General features: G+C 37.3%; 1 protein-coding gene across 2 annotated transcripts in view; it reads left to right on the forward strand.

Moving 5' to 3' along the window:
• vwa7 (von Willebrand factor A domain containing 7) overlaps nucleotides 1-19,627 on the forward strand; it is a 31,516-nt gene that overhangs the window by 6,824 nt on the left and 5,065 nt on the right. For both annotated transcript variants that reach the window (XM_055174783.2, XM_055174784.2), the window contains 10 exons: nucleotides 121-296; nucleotides 386-498; nucleotides 1,485-1,601; nucleotides 2,258-2,464; nucleotides 3,615-3,741; nucleotides 5,587-5,739; nucleotides 5,992-6,084; nucleotides 6,166-6,443; nucleotides 6,524-6,660; nucleotides 8,332-8,497. In XM_055174783.2, the coding sequence (XP_055030758.2) occupies nucleotides 121-296; nucleotides 386-498; nucleotides 1,485-1,601; nucleotides 2,258-2,464; nucleotides 3,615-3,741; nucleotides 5,587-5,739; nucleotides 5,992-6,084; nucleotides 6,166-6,443; nucleotides 6,524-6,660; nucleotides 8,332-8,497 (1,567 nt within the window). The remainder of the gene's footprint in view (nucleotides 1-120; nucleotides 297-385; nucleotides 499-1,484; nucleotides 1,602-2,257; nucleotides 2,465-3,614; nucleotides 3,742-5,586; nucleotides 5,740-5,991; nucleotides 6,085-6,165; nucleotides 6,444-6,523; nucleotides 6,661-8,331; nucleotides 8,498-19,627) is intronic.

Below are 19,627 nucleotides of genomic sequence, written 5' to 3' on the forward strand. Positions count from 1 at the left end.
AAACACACATTTTCTTTTTAATCTAAAGTCTGTAAAAGCTTTACGATTAAAAATAAGAATGCTTTTTAAATAAATTCATTTTTGTGGGTTTACTAAATGATCCACATGCTGGATCTGTAGGCTCTTCAGTGTCCAGCAGCCTCCAGCTTTGGTATTTGTCATGGACACCACCGGCAGCATGTTTGAAGAGATCACAGCCGCCCGTCTCCGTGCGCTCTCCATCATACAGGTCCGCAAAAAGAGTCGCAGAAGCAGTCTGCCCGGCACCTTCATTCTGGTACCCTTCCATGACCCTGGTTAGACTTGATGTATATATTCAATTAAGCTTCTGTGTGTTTTATACAGTTACAACTGTGACAGTTAATAAATGTCTGTTGTATCTCAGGTTTTGGTCCGGTAAGGGAAACTGATGATCCTCATGAGTTTATGCTATACATGGAGGATCTGATGGCTCTCGGTGGTGAAGATGAACCAGAAATGTGTCTCTCTGCCCTTCAGGTAACTATGACAGATGCATGAAGATGCATACAAAGGTCACTCATAAGTAGTCTGCTGCATGCACACTACCAGCAACGTTATCGATGTGTGTCACCAGTCTCTTTCAATAAAGTCGGAGGCTTTGATAGATGACGTGCAACATGATCCCACGAATTTCCGTGAGATAGTCACAGAATTTTTTTGCTCCTTTTCCGTGGCATTCTCACGGATCTCCGCATTTTTCCACAGATTGGTTACTTAACTGCTTTTTCCTATTTTCAAACCATTGTCGCTTCGGTTTAGGGTTAGATTTGGTGTTTGCATAAGTATGTCACTTTAAGTATTGGGTTATACTATTTGTTCTGCTTTATTCTTTTATATTTTCTAAACTTTAAACAATTGTCGCCTGGCGTTGGGTTTGGGTAAGGATGACATTTTATGCAAATCTAACCCTAAACCGAAGCGACAATGGTAAGAAAATAGGACAAAACAGTTAAGTAACCAATCCGTGAGAATAACACGGAAAAATTAGCAAAAAATTCCATGACTATCCCACGGAACTTTGTGACATCAGTTTGTGACGTGAATTCCATGATTCACTCCTATTGGTAGTTGCTCCCGAAAGTCGCTAATCATTTGCAAAAAGTTAAAGGCTTTTCAACATTGTTGCACTCTGGACACTCCCTATCTTGTCGCCAATGCTCATTGTCCCTCATGTTGCTGGAAATCGCCAGTTCTCCATTAAAATGAATGGAATTGTCTCACAGTCCTGGAAGCAAAGCTTGTGTCACAGTAAAGGGTACTGTGATGATATTATAAGTGCAGGAAGTGGAGGAAGAATTGGTCCTACCCAGTGATGTTTAGCAGCATTCATGTCATCATGAAGTTGTTTGAATAAAGTTCAAGATAGTTAAAGAGAAAGTTAAAATGAAATCTTTTAGGTACAGTTACTGTATATATTTTCTAATGTGTAATATATTTTCTGTGTGTTTGTGTCTCCTGGTCAGCTGGCTTTGACCCATTGCCCTCCACTCTCAGAGATTTTCGTATTTACCGACGCCTCCCCTAAAGATTCTCATCTGCATGGTGCAGTTCAGGCTCTCATACTGGAGAAGCAAACAAAGGTAACACACATGCACAATTCATACACACAGGAATGTTTTAGTAATGACATGTGGCACTTTAGCTATTTTACCTTTATTGACAAAACTACCTTTAAAGCAAACACACAATAAAAACAAGGTTTAGGCCCTGTTTACACATACATGGTTATTTTGAAAAACTGAGACATTTCCCATCTTTTGCGCCCTTCGTTTACCCGCAAACGGAGAACTCGCCTTTGAAACCGATTCTTTCTAAAAACTCCGGCCAGAGTGGAGATTTTGAAAATGTTCGTGTGTACGGTTGCATGTAAACTGAGAGAAACCGATGTTTAGGCAGGCAACATCACAGTATGCGCCAGAGCTCAAAAGAGGAACAGGAAGTGATTTGTTGCTGTTTTTCGGGATTCTGATTGGCTTACGTGGGCTTGAGCTTCTTGTTACACCATATATACACGGGTACGTGTCAATTAACACTTTTCTGAAAACTGACATGTGTACACAAAGTTATTTTTGGAACCAGAGAGGTTGAAATGTCCGTTTATGAAAATAGCCGCCCACGTGTAAACGTAGTCTTAGTATAGAACTTCTATTCACAAATGTCCGTCTGCAAAAATTTCCCACACACTGTTTTATTTGTTTTGTTCAGTTTTTTTCTGTCTTTTTATTTTTTGTCCTAGGTGAATTTTCTCCTCACTGAAGATCCAAGTCTCACAGGAAGAGGAAGATTGTTGAGAAAGAGGAAGAGGAGAGAAACTCTGTCTCCAGATAGATTCTCTCTGTATTCTTCTCTTTCATCTGTGTCTGGAGGAATGACCATCTTCACTACAAAAAAAGACATTCACAAAGTGTCGGCTATTGTAGAAGACACGACCACCTCCAGTAAGGTACAATAAATCAAGAGGCCCAGCAGATTAAAGCATCTGTCTCTTTTAAGATTTAAATGGGGTCCTGTTGCTATTCTGGATTTTCACTCATTGTTGTAAATGCACTTATAAAATCATGTTAAAGGGCCAATATTCCATTGCTAAAAATCAGATTATTTGGTGTATTTGGCATAATGCAATGTGTTTGCCTGCTTTATGATAAAAAAAACACATTATTTTTTCACATACCGTACATTATTGTAGCTCCTACATATTTAAAGATTACCGGTTTAATGGTTACAGCAATAAAAATGTCAGTGTCACAGCTCAAAAACCCCTGTCCATCATCAACCAATTTAATCAATAATGTGAGACAAACTCATTCATTCACATCTGCTCCCATGTGTTTGTGATGACAGTGATTCATTGACTGAATTTAAATTTAAAAAATGTTCACTTGCTGATTTGTCCTGTGTTTATATGAAAATCTGATTTACTCACTTGTGTTTTATTTGAACTATCTCACAACCCAAAATGTGCCATGATGAATGTTATTTATTTAGAGTTCATGCGTACAAAAGTGCACTTACATGTAAAATCAATTTTACAATTTGGTCACTATAACCGTGATGTAAATTTTTCATACCTTTTCATCTCTAGTATCTCCTCTGTGCCCGCCTTTCTGTAACACGTCGATTTGTACAAATCTCATCGTTCTGAGAAAGCACAGTGTGATCTGATTGGCCAGCTATTCAGTGCATTGTGATCAGTCGAATATCTCAAGTGCGTAAACGGAAATGTGACACTCCTTACCATGTTTTGAAGATTAGCTCCCAAAGCAATAGTTACTACCATATCAATACGAGCCTGAATCTGACCCAGAAAACGCAGACGAAGCAAAAGTTACACCCTATATCTTTGTGTATACATTAGGGCTATGTTATGCAAATGCTCCCTGCAGTATGACGTCCAACTGCAGGGGTTTGTTTGAACGAGGCATTGTGGATGAGGCTTTACTTTTTAAAAGATCTCTTTTGGGCTTGAAACTTTAATCTTTGCAACTTTGCAGACCTTCTATATGCAAGACATATTTTAACACTCTAAAGACAAAGGAAAACATGAAATCTGGGTAATATGACTCATTTAAAATGTCTTTTCTGTCTCTTAATAGGTGACTCTGCTTCATGTAGACAGTGGGTTAGATTCATCGAAATCCTTTAGAGTGGACAAAGCTGTGATGAATGTGAAGCTGCACATCACAGGCCAGATCATACACTGTCAGCTCATCAGCCCATCAGGTACACACACACACATTCTGGTTTTCATGTTTTGTGGGGACATAGACGTAATGAATTTTATACTATACAAACTGTATTTTCTATTCCCTTCCCCTAACCCAAACCCCAACCATCACAGAAAACTGCCTGCTACTTCAAATTTTTAATAAACATCATTCTATTTGATTTATAAGCTTGTTTCCTCATGGGGACATCAAAATGTCCCCACAAGGTCACAAAAATACTGGTATTCCTATCTTTGTGGGGACAAAACACACACACACACACACACACACACACAAAGAATTTATATAGTAGGGGTGGATATCTATCTATTATAGGCAGATATATAAACAATATCCACCTTTAGTATATTGACAGAATTTTATTGAATTGTTTGTTTTTAAACTAAATTTTCTAGCAGGGTCAGAAAAAAGGCACACGAAGATACAAAAGTTGTCACTGGAGCGGTCCCTTTTTAAAAAGTACACTTTTGTACCTAAAATGTACACATTGGTACCTCTAAGGAACATGCTGGTACCTTAGCGGTACATACTGGTATCTCAAAGTATATATCTGTACCTAAACCGAACATATTTGGACCTTTCTAAAAGGTACTGTCTAGGGGTGCTCCGATCAATGCCAATATCCACCAAAAATTAGGGGTGTTCATTGGCACTGCCCTCACAATTCAATTCAATTACGATTCACCAGGTAACAAATCGATTCAATTCGATTCTACGATGCATTGCGATGCATCAGAATTCTACTGTACACAACAAGGGAAATTTTTATTCAGTCAAGTAGTAAAGTCAAGTGCAACTATTCTCAACAAAAACGGAAGCTGAGCAACTTTAAGACAATGACAATTATATACCTGAGATGAGAATTTTACACACAGCATAAGTCTTGTCTAGTTTCCCATTAACTTAGATAGAATACGAAATGTGCCCATAGGTCCACTTTCCATGGAAAAGGGTGCGTTTTTATTTACGCGTCTATCACTGTCATCTCTCTCCACCTCAGCCATCTTGATTGTTGTTGTTATGCCCCCGGAAGTAATTGAAACTTCACAACTTTATTGTCCACTCGAGGCCAGAAAATAAACAGTGACATGATCGATTATGGCACTTTGCTGCATCAATGCTGAATCGTGCATGCGCGCATTGCGATGCATTGCCGAATCGATTATTGTTGACACCCCTACTAAAAATACGTGGCCGATCACTATTCTTAATCGGACGGCCGATCTTATTCACAGCTATTTCATGTACTACGGGTTTTGATCAGTAAGTCCTTATCGATCTGAAATCGCTGTTAGTTTGAATCGTTTATAACATGCATTTGAAAAAGCAACACTCATCAAACATAATTATTATACATATTCTTAATTATCATGAAATACCTGAAAAGGTTTAAGAACAGCAATATAAATATATCCTTAAGACATTTCCTGGAGCTGCATGTCATCATAGCTGCATGTGTGTGGTTCTTCGTCTGCAGCACATTTTGAGTTTCTGCATGAGAGTGCCCCCTGGCTTTTGTATGTAGCGGCATTTCACCGTAATTCATTGAAAGCATAGCAAGCATTATCGGCCGATCGATCAGAGCATCCCTAGTACTGTCCCAATGAAAGAAAGGGTACGACTTTTGTACCTTTATTGTGTAATTGTACGACAACAGTAGTTCCAACAAACAAACTTAATTAACAAACACAGTTAATTGTAGCAAAGATGTGTGTGTTGATTGTGTAAAAAAACATAAACCTAACTTAAATATCTATCTATCTATCTATCTATCTATCTATCTATCTATCTATCTATCTATCTATCTATCTATCTATCTATCTATCTATCTATCTATCAGGTTCTAGTCAGTTGGTTCCTGGCTCTGATGGCCCGCTGGCAGTGGTGGACTCATCACAGGGTCTGTACAGAATAAGCCTGTTGACGCCATTAGAAATAGGTATATGGCAGGTTGTGACCAGAGCCATTGGACCAGTTACTTTCAACGTCCTAGGTAAAGACCCAGTGTTTTCCTGTTAACCTAAGCATCCCAACTAAAAAGCATTATGACCAAAAAAAGTTATAATAATAATAATAAAACAGATGACTGCAGGATCAGTTTGGATTCTCCATGAGAAAAAAATGAATGTGTTTAGTTTTAATTCTCTAGCTACTCATTATTTTCCCTTTTGCTATTGAAACAGCTGATGTTGCAAATAAAAAAGTGTGCTTCAGATGGTTAAACACTGGAACCTGTATTTTCTAGGTGACAGCAGCTTGGACTTTCTGTACTATTTTGCAAAAGAGGCAAATGAGACACATCCAGGGGGCAGGAAAAGAGAAGGCAGTCCAATAGCAGGTTTGTCTGAAACCTTTCTGCTTTTGATAGACCAATTCACAACTTCGTGAAAACACTTTTAACCACCACATTTCTTTACAGACACCCCAGTGTTTCTAGTGGTTGCTGTGATAGGCCTCTCACCCAATGGAGATGCCTCATTCAGTCACATGACCCTATTAGGACCCAATGGGGAGAGCCTGCTGACTGTGTTGCTAAATTCTTCATCTTCTTCTTGGTCTGGAGAGGAGCTAGTGGGCTACATAGACTCGGTACCCAGAATGCAATTCAGTTTGTGTCTCTCTGGAAAGGATGGAAAGGGGAACCTCCTCGAAAGAGTTTCAACAGAGATGATTCAACCGACACACGTACAGATGCAGGTATGAATACAGAAAATTCTGAGAGTAATGTGTTGGTAAAGTGTGAAAAGGCTAAATTTAAAAGTGGCCCTCGCGGGCAGGTCCTCTCTGCTCCACACCTTGTACCAGGTCACAGTTCTACTGTGCTGTTTGAGGTATTTAACCATGGCCCAAGCCGTCAGTTCATTCTTTCAGCAGAAGATGACTATGGATACCTCTCCCACAATGAAAAACACAGGTGAGAAATTCAGAAGGTAAAAATAAATAAATGACATAACATAATAACAAAAGCTATAATCTTTGGCCCATAAATATTATTTTATGTGAGTCAATGACTAAGAATCAAATAACAGTTCCAATCAGATGATGTATATACTGTATGAAGAGCTAAGATGCAAAAGCCTTTAAGTGCGTCTGTTACATTTTTTTTGTAAATTTGTATTTTTTAATCTTTTAATGGATTCTGCCAACAAACCGGTATTTCTGAATGGCCTGAGGTCATGATTAAGCGGAATTGAAGCGAAAATATTTGATGAATGTATCCACCTGTTTCTTGACGTAAATGTGGGCGCCGCCATTTTTGAGCTTTCTTGTTTATGACTTCCGGTGAGCCACTAAAGCTAATGGTAGTCTATTGCGAAGGACACAGAGTGCCGTTTTGACTGGCTGTTTAATGTTAATTATAAAATCCAGGAAGACTGACATAATTTGTGCAGTTAGGGGTCGCCATATTAGCTAATACAAATACAGTAAATATCACAATCCATGCACAAGAACTGAATGTGTATGTGGCGCACATGCAATCATGATCTGTATTTACAAATCCATCCAGTAAACCTTTCATAGACATTGTCACTAAACAATAAATACAATAATTGTTTAAAAACAACTAATATTGTGCTGATAAAAATATGCTGATTCAGCAGATTTATTTATTCTCCTACTATACAGTATATTATTACAAAAATGTGATTACAGTACAGAATATATACAACATAATCTGCTTAGTTAATGTTTATAATAGTTTGTAATGTGTTTAAGCGTTCTTTTGTTATGTTTTAAATGAAAACGCAAATACTTTAAAAAGTAAGCAAATAATTTCATCAGCTCATGTCTCCACCTAGTGCGTCAGAAGCGATGTAATAATATTTTCATAAAACTAAAACAATACTGAATACATGTAATAGTTTAATATGTTTATTATGGTTTGTTCAAATAACTTACAATGTGTTGAATAAGAAAGATACTGCTGACTGTGTCGGACAGCGTGAATCTCGACGTGTCGCCATTTTAAACCATCACCTAAAAAGCTAAAAACACAAAGTCTTGGTAAATTCCAAGTACAAACACTCAACTGACTTTCCCATTGTAAAGATACTGGTATGTCTCTGTGCTTTTATTTTTGCGCATTGAAGACCCGTCACCTCCGATCAACAACATGAAATGATTGAATATATCTTCATATTTCAAGCCACTTCTTAATTTCATCCTCACACTGGTTCATACATGGCAGGTGTAGTAAATATAAACGAAAATACGTCATATAACTTACTTCCGGGTTCGAGAAAAAGGTGGACAATACATAAAGACCCTGCTGAAAAATCCAGCATCAAACCAGCATGGACCAGCATGGGAATTATGCTGGTCTATGCTGGTTTAGCTGGTGGTCACCAGCATACCAGCACCAAAACACAACATATGCTGTGTGATGCTGGTTCTAATGCTGGTTTGGTGCTGGTTTAGCTGGTGCTAATGCTGGTTTGGTGCTGGTTTAGCTGGTGTTCACTAGCAAACCAGCACCAAAACACAACATATGCTGGTCTTGCTGGTATGCTGGTTTATTCAGCAGGGGAAAGCTTTGGCCTCTGAGCCCATATATGTTCATGACCACTATTTTATTCTCTATTAGAAATCGGTTGTTTATTGCTGAGAGGAGCTCTGTAAAGAGGGAGATTGAACTGAGTACACCTCACAAAGCTCAGATAGGAAGATCCATCACTTTGACCCTTACTGTCAAGGCAGAAGATTCACAAGACTCAAACTATGCTGTGGTACATCTGACCATCATACCTCAGGTGAGAACCACAAGATCATATACACTACTGTTCAAAAGTTCTCAAACACTTATTCTTTCTTGATCTTTTTCCACACATTTTATGATCATGATAAATTAATCAAAGCAATGGCGAGTTTTTCCGGCAATCCGTATTTCCGCTTTTGTCCACCAGGTGGCGCTCTTACCCAACTTATAGAACCTGGAAGTATTCCCTTAGGGCAGGGCTATTCAAATCTTACCCTGGAGGGCCGAGCACTACATAGTTTAGCTCCAACCCTAATCAAACTTACCCACCTGTGATTGTTTAATGAACATGAAGACCTTGATTAGCTTGCTCAGGTGTGTTTGATCAGGGTTGGAGATAAAGGCTGTTTCTCAATATGCGTTCTTCAGCGATCTTGCGTCCTCGTGTCCTCGCTCTACGTCATCATTAACGGTCGAAGTTCAATTCCAATTCTCAAGAACGCAAGGACAGAGGACGCATGAAAATACCCGGATGTGTTCTTGATATCGAGGATGCATCGAGTGCAGACTTGCTGAAATCGCTTTACGCCCCAGAAGTCATTGCGGCAAAACTTCCGAGTTCGTTCTTCCAAGGTCGCCTGGCAAGACCGATCTCCACGAGGACGCAAGTCCGTTCTTTGCGTTCTTGGAATTGAGAAACAGCCAAACTCTGCAGTGCTCCGGCCTTCCAGGGTAAGATTTAAATAGCCCTGCCTTAGGGCAAACAGTTCAAACTCCCTGTATGTTTTGATTATCCCTTTGAATCTGATCTCCATCAAAAGTCCTTCACAAAAACTTAATTGTCTCAGCTTTTTGCCCAAAATTTGGTATTTTTGAAGAAACCTACCCAATATTTGAGAGGTGATAAAAAGAGAACAAGTGAAGATAGGATAAAAAAAATTTGTTTTGCTTTTTGAAAGCAGAGAGTCTGTTCTTTCATTTGATATATTGTATGTTTATATATTTAAAGAACATTTTCTGGAAGGTATTTAAACTTTTAAAAAATGCTGGCTCTGGCTGGCAACTTTAAAAAAAAAAAAACGCTGGCATGGAAAGAGTTAATTAATACCCATTTAAAATGCTCATGAATTAACTCTCATTTGCATAGTCGTTGATATAAAACGCTTATTTTTGTATATAATACAAGTGGTGCAGTCAGTGTCTAAGAATGAAAAAGAAAATATTTCTGGCTGTTATTTAATAATTTTTAAAAGACCATTATGGTATATTAGACACCATCACCAAAGTGGAGAAGATGATCATTAGTTTGTGGGTCTGATATGAACATCAACGCAGACATGACTTACCTCACAGAGGTTTGAGATTAAAAGGAAAGTTTAACACTGTGAAGCACAAACATGCTTAATTAAAGGAACTAAAGGCAGCTAGTGGATTATATTAAAAGCCATCAGGACATCAACATGGCCTTAATTTTAGTGCATCTGGATCCTCACCTTTAGAGTAAGTAATAATCTGGACTGATGATTTAAATGTTGTTTAGTCACATGTGCACACTCTCCGGATTTTATGTTTCGTAACTCTGCCCCACTTCTTCACAGGGACTTTTGGTTACAGAGTCACATAAGCTTTTACCTTTAAATATGTCTCTTAAATTATTTCAGTGATAGAACAACTTTTAACTGGACAAATTGTACTGTTGCTGCAACATGAGCAGCCTCCTAGCTGCTACAAGCACACTCTGAAAGTGGCGGTGGAGGGTAGAGCACACAGCCCCGCCCCTCCCCCTGCCTGCAGAAGAGTGTCTGATACCAGGCACTGTTGCGCTTTTCAACCACATGGGGGAGCTGTAAGTCATTTTTACATGGAAACTACATAGTGTTGCTTTAACTCATTCACCGCCATTTACGAGTTATCTCGTCAATTATGAGTTAATATTTAACTAATAAATATGCCTTTCTGGACAAATTTCAAAGTGAAAGTGTAATACCGCTTTTATCCACTAAACCGAATTTATCAAAAACGGAAGTTAAAAAGATTTAATGATTGATTTTAAATGCCTTTATGTTTGATAGTCATTCTGAGTCTGATCTCTAACATAAATTCCGTTACAAAAACGCAATTTTTCAAGCTTTTTGCTCAAAATGTTGTATTTTTGAAGAAAATATCCATATTTCAGTGGTTAAATTAAGTGGAAAAAGTAAATATATAATGAAACGTTTTTTCCCCATTTTGTTTGTTTATTGTTTGTTTGAAAGCAGAGGGTGTGTTCTTTAATTTGATATAATTTGTATGTTTATATATTTATAGAAGAAAATTTTTCCTGCAAGGAATTTTGTGAAAATTTTGTTAAAATCACAAAAATGCAGGTGGGCAACTGTTCTCAAAAAGGCTGGCGGTGAATGAGTTAAGCACCGCAGTTTTAAAATAAGTGATTTTAAGCCACTGAAACACAAAAAAACAGATCTATACGCGACACGTGCGCTCTCTCTGTGTGTGAGGAGCGCGCGAGTTGCTCAACCGCTCCTCTTTGTCTGTGAGGAGCGTGCAAGTCGCACAACCGCTGCTCATTAAGCTTGTGAGCATTTTTGCTGCTTTATTGGCCTTAAATAGATATATGCGTCAAAATTCCTGTCTTTGCAAGTATCCTCATAACACGAAAAAATATATATATATATATATATATATATATATGTATATGTATATATGTGTATATATATATATATATATATATATATATATATATATATATATATATATATATATAAGAAATCGTTCAGTGCAAGATACCATTGGTGTAGTAGCATATATAAGTAAATGTATACTTGTAAATGTAAGCAAAGGGACTTACATTTGCTCCCGTCCGGATTTATGCCTAAAGAATCCGTACAGCTGATCTGTCTTTTATAAGTCTGATAAAACTAAAAGGTCTTTATATATTTGAAGGATGCAATACTACTCTAAAGGTATATAAGATTAAAGGAGAAGTCCATTCTTAAAATGGGGCCCATTGAATTTTCATAGTATATATATATATATATATATATATATATATATGTATGTATATATATTAGTGTTGGGCGATATGCCCTATTTTCAGATCGTCCTATCGTCAGCCTGTGAGATCGGCGATACACGATATTATCGGGGGGCGGGGCAGTAGTTTACTCATTTTTTTATATGTTAATTTTTTACTCATTATAACAAGTCACTTGATGGGTGGACAAAAAAAAACAAGAGCAACACCGTCATGACCGCAACCTTCTTAAACCTGATGCCATTAATGCGACCGCGTCATTAAAACCCTATCATGATTACTTAATAACTGTAAAAACATGAACCTGCGCACGCACACACACGTGCGCGCACATAAACAATTCAATGCATTGGTTTAGTGCTGTTGCAGAAGACTACACGTGTCAAGCAGCGGTGTTCTCATGAGGTGCCTTTTTAAACGCATCAGTCCAGCGGAACGCGCATTAATGCAGGTACGTGCAAGAAGGAATTCTCTCTTTACAAGCTCTCCACGTAAAGTGAAGCTAAACCCTCATGTGAGGAAAAGCATGTATTGTGGGTGTTAATATAAAACGATGATGATAATAATAATAATAATAACCATTCGCCAACTATCGTCGTGACTATCGCCATGAAAGCCTGCCATTGGCGATATGTCTGAAGATCGTCGATACACGATACTATCGTCTATCGGCACAACCCTAATATATATATATATATATATATATTACACACACATACATAATTATTTATTATCATTTATTATCATTATCAACCCAAGTTGATTGTGTCCCAAGTCCCGACCACGTATTGGAAAAATTCTTGCATTAGGGTCCATTAACATCTAAAACCCATGGAAAACACAGGACATGCCACTTTTTGCTTTTTAAAGCCCTTGCGTGTGAACGAGTTTTGTTTTAGATGCGTATGTATTTGAGTGCGGTTGCTGCGCGTTAGATTTAAAATAAACTTGAGCGTGTCTTCATTCGAACTGCCTTTTTTTTATCCAAGTCATAGATGTAACAATGACTCGTCTATGAATAGTCATTGTTTGGAACAAAAATCAATTTGATAGACTCATTAATTTATTGAAAAAAGTAAGTTTCATATGAGTATGACATTTTCTCAACTAAAACAAAATTTTGAAAGTCCATTATATATTTGTTCTTTTTTTGACACAATGTAGGCCTACCTTACGTTATTTGGCAATATACATGATAAAAGTATAAAAAAATTAAGATAAGGGGCCTCATTTATCAACATTGCGTAGAAAATGTTCTATACTTTGACCTACGAATGAATTTTAATAGGTGCGGAACTACAAAAAAATCGGGATTTATCTAACGTGCGCACGTGGTTCGTATGCACATCAGTAAGTTATCCTTGATGATAAATCCCACTTGTTCTTAAGCACAGTGCACGTTCATGGTCATTTGCATTCTGAAACGTCTCCAATGAACCATATATGGTGACAACACCTCCCTTTTTAAGTCACGTGGTTGTGTTTTTTCCCTCAACGCAATAATGGCAAAGAGAGTGAAAACGAGGAACTTTACAGACACAGAAATGAGTTGCTGGTGGATGAGGTTAAATCCTAATAACACATCCTGTTTGGTTCACTTAGTGCGGGAGGAATGACTTACAAAAGAAAACAAATCTGCATGGGAACATGTTACCAGTGCGTTTAATTCCATTGAATATGGGGAGAGAACACACCCAGAAATAAAAAAGTGGTTTAACATTAAATGATCAGCAAAAAAAAAAACGCGTCACAGCACACCGACATAAAATCAGTGCAACTGGAGGAGGACAGACAACGACAAAACTTTCCACCTTGAACAGCCGCATATAGCCAACATCATCTGCGGGATCTTTGAAAATGCGTGTCAGGCGGAATGGATGATTTGCCAAGTCTTCCACTAACGCAAGATAAGCCATTGCACTGTGGCAAGCGTTTGTCGAAGCTTTTATTTATAGGGGTAGACACCAATTTGACAACAAATCACAAATAAATCATTAACTTCAACACTGGTTTGCTGTTCAATGACACACATCATTTTTAACACTCTGGGGTCGACTGCGGCGCAGGCGCCGCAAACTCTTTATTTTTAATCACTCCGCAAAGAGACTTGGATTACTCTGCTGATTTTGTACATACAGATATGATTTATACATCATTTAAAATGTTAAAGTGTCTAGTTTTTTTCTGTCCACTCCCAATAAAAACAGAATGTTGTGCTTTTCACAAAATTAAGAAAATAAACATGATGCGCGTTTTGTTCTCTCTCCCTCAGTGAAGTCCTTTCAGAAACACATCAGAAAAATTAACTGGAACTTAACGAATACTTGTCATAGAAACAAAAGAGAAACCAGAGTGTTTTCTTTGTTCTTCAGTTTAAGCGACGGGAACGCACATACACAAACACACGAGTCAGGAACTTTGACGCGTTTTTTGGTATTCTTATAAAATACGCGATTGCAAACAGTACAATCCTTATTTACTTGCGTCAAAGCTTATATCTCCGCACAGCAAGTTTATTAAACACAGGATCACTTGCATGTGCACACATACTGCTTTCATGATCAACACGTGAGGGAGTAATGGCGGCGGCGGCTGTAAACAAACATTGATAAGTTTATCAAACAGAGGAGGAACTGGAACAATATCATGCTCAATCTGATGGGTTGTTGAGTAATATTGAGTTGCCTAGAAATGCAGTTACATGTTTGTGACTCTAACTGTAAAAACCCACAGCATGGAAGTGAGTTATGTGTCTTATATGATAATATTGTGGAGTGTCTTGTAACCTCAAGTAGGTCCTCTGCGTAAATCTAAGATGTATAATACTAAGCCAGGATGGAATGAATATGTAAAAGAGTTTTATGATGAGGCTAGAAACGCTTTCAAAGCCTGGGTTGAGTCAGGAAGACACAGACATGGTCCACTGTTTGAATATAAGAAACGGACAAATGCCAATTTTAAGTATGCATTAAGATTCATCAAGAGGAATGAAATATATTGAGATCTGATTCACTTGCGAAGAAACTACAAAACCATAATCTGAATAATTTTTGGACAGAAATTAAACGAATGAATAACTGTAAAACATCCCTGCCAACAAATATAAGTGGGGTAAATGGGGTAGAGGAGATTACACACATGTGGCAAAGGCACTACTCTGAGTTATATAATTGTGTTAAGAGTAATCCCTGTGTAGTGGGTACCATTCCAAATGATGAAGTTTTGAATGTTTCTACGCAGGAGGTACTTGATGCAGTTATGATGTTAAAAGATAATAAAGCCAGTGGCATGGATGAGGTATCTGCTGAACATTTAAAATTTGGGAGTAAGAGAATATACCCTCTGTTAGCTATTTGTTTTACTGGGTTGATAGCTCACAGTGTTTTACCAGATTCTATTTTATCAGTTACGCTAGTACCCATTATTAAAGAAAAAGCAGGAAAAATAAATAGTATGGATAATTACCGACCTATAGCTCTGGCCAGTACCTTGTCGAAAGTTATTGAGAGAATTTTACTGAATAGAATGGGACAATTTATCCTGACTTCTGACAACCAATTTGGTTTTAATCTCTTAAGCGTCACCGTCCCGTATACGGGACACCTAAGTTTACTTCAATATTGTTGAGGTAAATGTTAATCTATCACTACAAACTATATATTGTTGGAAAGGTCTAAGCCTCTAGAATACATATTTCAGCAGTGTTTTATAAAATAAATTATGTAGGGAGAGTAATTGATTCATTTATGAAGAGAGTGCGCCTCAAAACATTTATATCCTGATAAATGTCACTGTCTCGCCAGTGGGGCGCCTACGTTTATTTCAGTGTTTTCCACGTGAATTCTTATCCAATCCTGACAAACTATATATCGTTTGAAAGCTCTAAGGGTGTAGTTTCCATTTATCATCAGAATTTTGGGAAAGAAATTACATAGTGAGAGCCATTTTCTAAAATGCCACAGGTTCACAGGTGGGCCCATGTTGTTATTATATATTGGTAACACAAATACCCTATCTAAACCTAAAATATCTTGACAAACTATATATCATTGGAAAGCTCTAAGAGTGTAGTTTTCATATTTTATCACCATTTTGGAGAAATTATAACAGAGTAAGAGTCAGATTCAAAAATGTCACCGGGCCACAGGTGGACCCAGTTTGTTTTTTACATATGTATAGCACTAATACCCTATTCCAAACCTAAACAATTTTGACAAACTATATATCATTGGAAAGCTCTAAGAGTGTAGTTATCATATATCTTTACCATTTTGAGAGAAAAATGACGTAGTGAAAGTCAGTTTCAAAAAGGTCACTGGCCCACATGTAGGGCCCAATATGTTTTTACATTTTTTTAACACTAAACCCCCACCCTAAACCCCAAAAATCTTGATAAACTATATATCACTGGAAAGCTCTCAGAATGTAGTTTTCATATGTCAAAGTCATCTGATGATAGAAATAATTTAGTGACAGTTTTTTGTTACATTGCCCCCCCCTCCCATAGGAATGCATATTATTATTATTTATTCATAATGCCTATATCCTATTATAAATCTTCAAAAATGTTGACAAACTATATATCATTGGAAAGCTCTTAGAATGTAGTTTTCATATTTCAAAATGTTTTAGCAGTAATAATAATGCTGTGAAAGTAATTGATTCATTTATGACAAGAGTATGCAGCAAACCGTTGACACCTACTGGCCGTTGTTGGTAAAACCACTAAAACTGTAACACAAACCTCATTTTTTGTGATTTTAACTTGAAATTTGGATCACAACTGCTTGAGACATCTGGCTTCATGTTTACATTATTACTTTTTTAAAAAATTTACCTTTTTATAATTTTTTTAATAAAATTAATATGTTATTGGATTATTTTTATTTATTAAAATAAATGTAAACTGCTATAACAATTTTTCTGTTAAATATTTTCACCTGGTTACACTTCAGTCAAAAACCTTCAATTGTCTTCTTTAAAACAAGACCAAGATTAGGCTTCTAGACCAAAAAGTGCCAGAGTTATATTCATTTGAAGATGCACTTCAACTTTTCACCCCCCCCCACTCTAAAGGATAGGACGACGCTTAAGAGGTTAAACCAAAATATGGTACTGATGTGTGTATTTTTGCTCTAAAAGGGATTTTAGATTTTTTATAATAGCCATAATTCCACAATGTTTATGTGTTTTATTGATGCTTCTAAAGCTTTTGACCGTGTAAATCATGAAAAACTGTTTTTAAAGTTACAAAATAGAGGAGTCCCTAAACTTATAGTAAGAATTTTGGCATTCTGGTATGCTCATCAATTAATGTATGTAAAATAGGGTAATTGTGTGTCTGCCCCATTCAGTGTATGTAATGGGGGTCAGACAGGGAAGTATTCTGTCCCCTTTTTTATTTGATGTTTATATGGATGAATTGTCAAAACGGCTAAATGATTGTACAACAGGCTGCGTTGTTGGTAATACTATTATCTACCATTTAATGTACGCAGATGATCTGGTGATTTTTTTTGTCCATATAGTGCTGATCTTCAACAGTTACTGAGTACAGTATGGTTCTGATTTTGATATTATATATAATGCAAAAAAGAGTAATATTATGATTGTCAGGAGTAGGGAGGACAGGAAACTGACAGTTCCTGACTTCTTTCAATCTGGAAATTCACTAAAAGTATGTAATGAGGTTAAATATTTAGGGCACTATATCACTGATGACCTATCTGATGATAGGGACATCTACAGACAGTGTTGTGCACTTTATGCTCAGGCGAATACTTTGATCCGTAAGTTTGCTATGTGCTCAGAATCTGTGAAGACCACACTTTTTAGAGTGTATTGTACCCCTATGTATATTGCCCATTTGTGGCGACATTACACGAAAAGATGCATGCGAAGGCTAAATGTTGCATATAATGACGGAATGCGTTTACTGATGAAGGTTCCACGATGGAACAGTGCAAGTCAAATGTTTGTCAGTGCTGGTGTGCCCAACCTGTGCTGCTGTAATACGAAATCGTATGCATAAATGTATATGTAGATTATTGGACTCTTCTAGCAGTATCATTTTATTATTGACGAACCTGGCACAGAGTTTCAGTCAGGTTTTTTTCAAGGATGTGGAATCATTGGCGTTTTAGTTTATATGTATATGAGTAAGTGTAACTGTATGTGTCTATGTGTGTATATTTGTTGTTGTTGTTGTTGTTTTATGGACCAAGAGAGAGTGTCCTTAATAAAAGATTATATTATCACGCTTGTTGTTGTGTTTCTACTATAAGGATTACAAAAACACAAATAAGAGTCCAGACAACGATAGGCAGTTTTGAGCTTTTTACTTCACAAAAGTAAACCTCTCACTGGCCAACCAAACACTAACCCTGTGTTCATTTTTACGATGGCCAAATTCAATTTAATTTATTTATTTATATAGCGCTTTTCACAATTGTTAATTGTTGCAAAGCAGCTTTACATGAGTAAAGGAGAACACAGAAAATCAATAGATAATATAAGAAGTAGAATATAGCGGCTAAGGTTAAACCATACAAGCAAGCGTATTAATAATGTAGCATGTACAGTAAAGTGCTAAGTTAAGCCAAAGTTGGCTGACTCTCCCTGGGACAAAAAAAACCCCTAGGAGAAAACCCCGGTGGAAAAAACTACTAGAAGGACAAAAACCCTCGGGAGAAATTAATATATTCATATATGTAGAAACGGTAGGGATAGGAAGCGGGTAAGCGGATTAAACTGGTTTTGCTGGTGGTCGTTGGTCGGGCATCGGCTGGTCATCACGTTGAAGGACAGCCAGTAGATCAGTGGTGTGATGACCTTTACAGCAACAGGAACTGGGTCTGTTTGTCTCATTGTCCTCGGGGTCGAGGGAGACAAAAACAGTTCTATTAGCGTAGGGGCCGTTCGCATGTAATGCAAGTGTCATACATTATAGTGGTTTAAGTCAGCTCGGTTCCAGACAGGCTAACTATTGCGGCAATAGTATATTACCCATATGAGGTATGTGAGTACTTTGTTCTAGACAAAATAACTACTGCGGGAAAAGTACATTTACTGGACATTTTATGTGAATGCTTTGTTAAAGAAGAAAATTTGAATTGATCGGCTGTGTCTGATACTCGAACATTGTTTGGTAAGTCATTCCAGAGCTTAGGGGCCAAGTAGGAAAAGGATCTACCACCTTTAGACACTTTTGATATTCTAGGGATAATTAAGTTACCAGAATTTTGTGAGCGCAGTTTACATGGTGGATTGTATTCTGATAGTAGTTCTTTAATATACGAGGGCGCTAGGCCATTTAAGGCTTTGTAGGTGATTAGTAATATTTTAAATTGTATGCGATATTTAACTGGTAGCCAATGTAAAGATGCCAGAATTGGACTAATGTGGTCATACTTTTTAGATCGAGTAAGCACTCTTGAGGCGGCATTTTGAACCAGCTGTAGCTTGTTTACCTGATTTGAATGGCATCCCCCGAGTAACGAGTTACAATAGTCTATTCTAGAGGTCATAAAAGCATGTATAAGCTTTTCTGCATCTGATGCAGACAGCATATGGCGTATTTTTGATATATTTCTAAGATGGAAGTATGCTGTGCGGCAGACGTTGGAGATGTGACTATCGAAAGAAAGATTGCTGTCGAACATTACCCCTAAATTCTTAACCGTGCAGCCATCTATGGACAACATGTAATCTGACATATTATGTTTGGAGCGATTTGGTTTAATAATAAGTATCTCAGTCTTATTGGAGTTTAGTATAAGAAAGTTATGTGCCATCCAGTCCCTAATATCACTAATGCAGTCTGTAAGCTTAGCAAACTGGTGGGTTTCGCTAGGATGTGACGAGATGTAAAGCTGGGCATCATCTGCATAGCAGTGAAAACTTATGTTATGTTTCCTGATAATGTCTCCTAGAGGTAACATATATAACGAGAATAGGATAGGGCCTAGAACTGATCCCTGAGGTACGCCGTATTTACCAGGGGAGTGATATGACTCTTCCTCATTTACATAAACAAAGTGATATTTTGTTAGTAAAGAAGTTCATGAAGTCGTTACTATTGTGTTGGAGTTTACTATTGGTTTCTGTTTGTTTTTTGTTTCTAGTCAGTTTCGCAGCTGTGCTAAATAGGAA

Source organism: Misgurnus anguillicaudatus, chromosome 15 (assembly GCF_027580225.2).
Source record: "Misgurnus anguillicaudatus chromosome 15, ASM2758022v2, whole genome shotgun sequence".
Taxonomy (NCBI): Eukaryota; Metazoa; Chordata; class Actinopteri; order Cypriniformes; family Cobitidae; genus Misgurnus; species Misgurnus anguillicaudatus.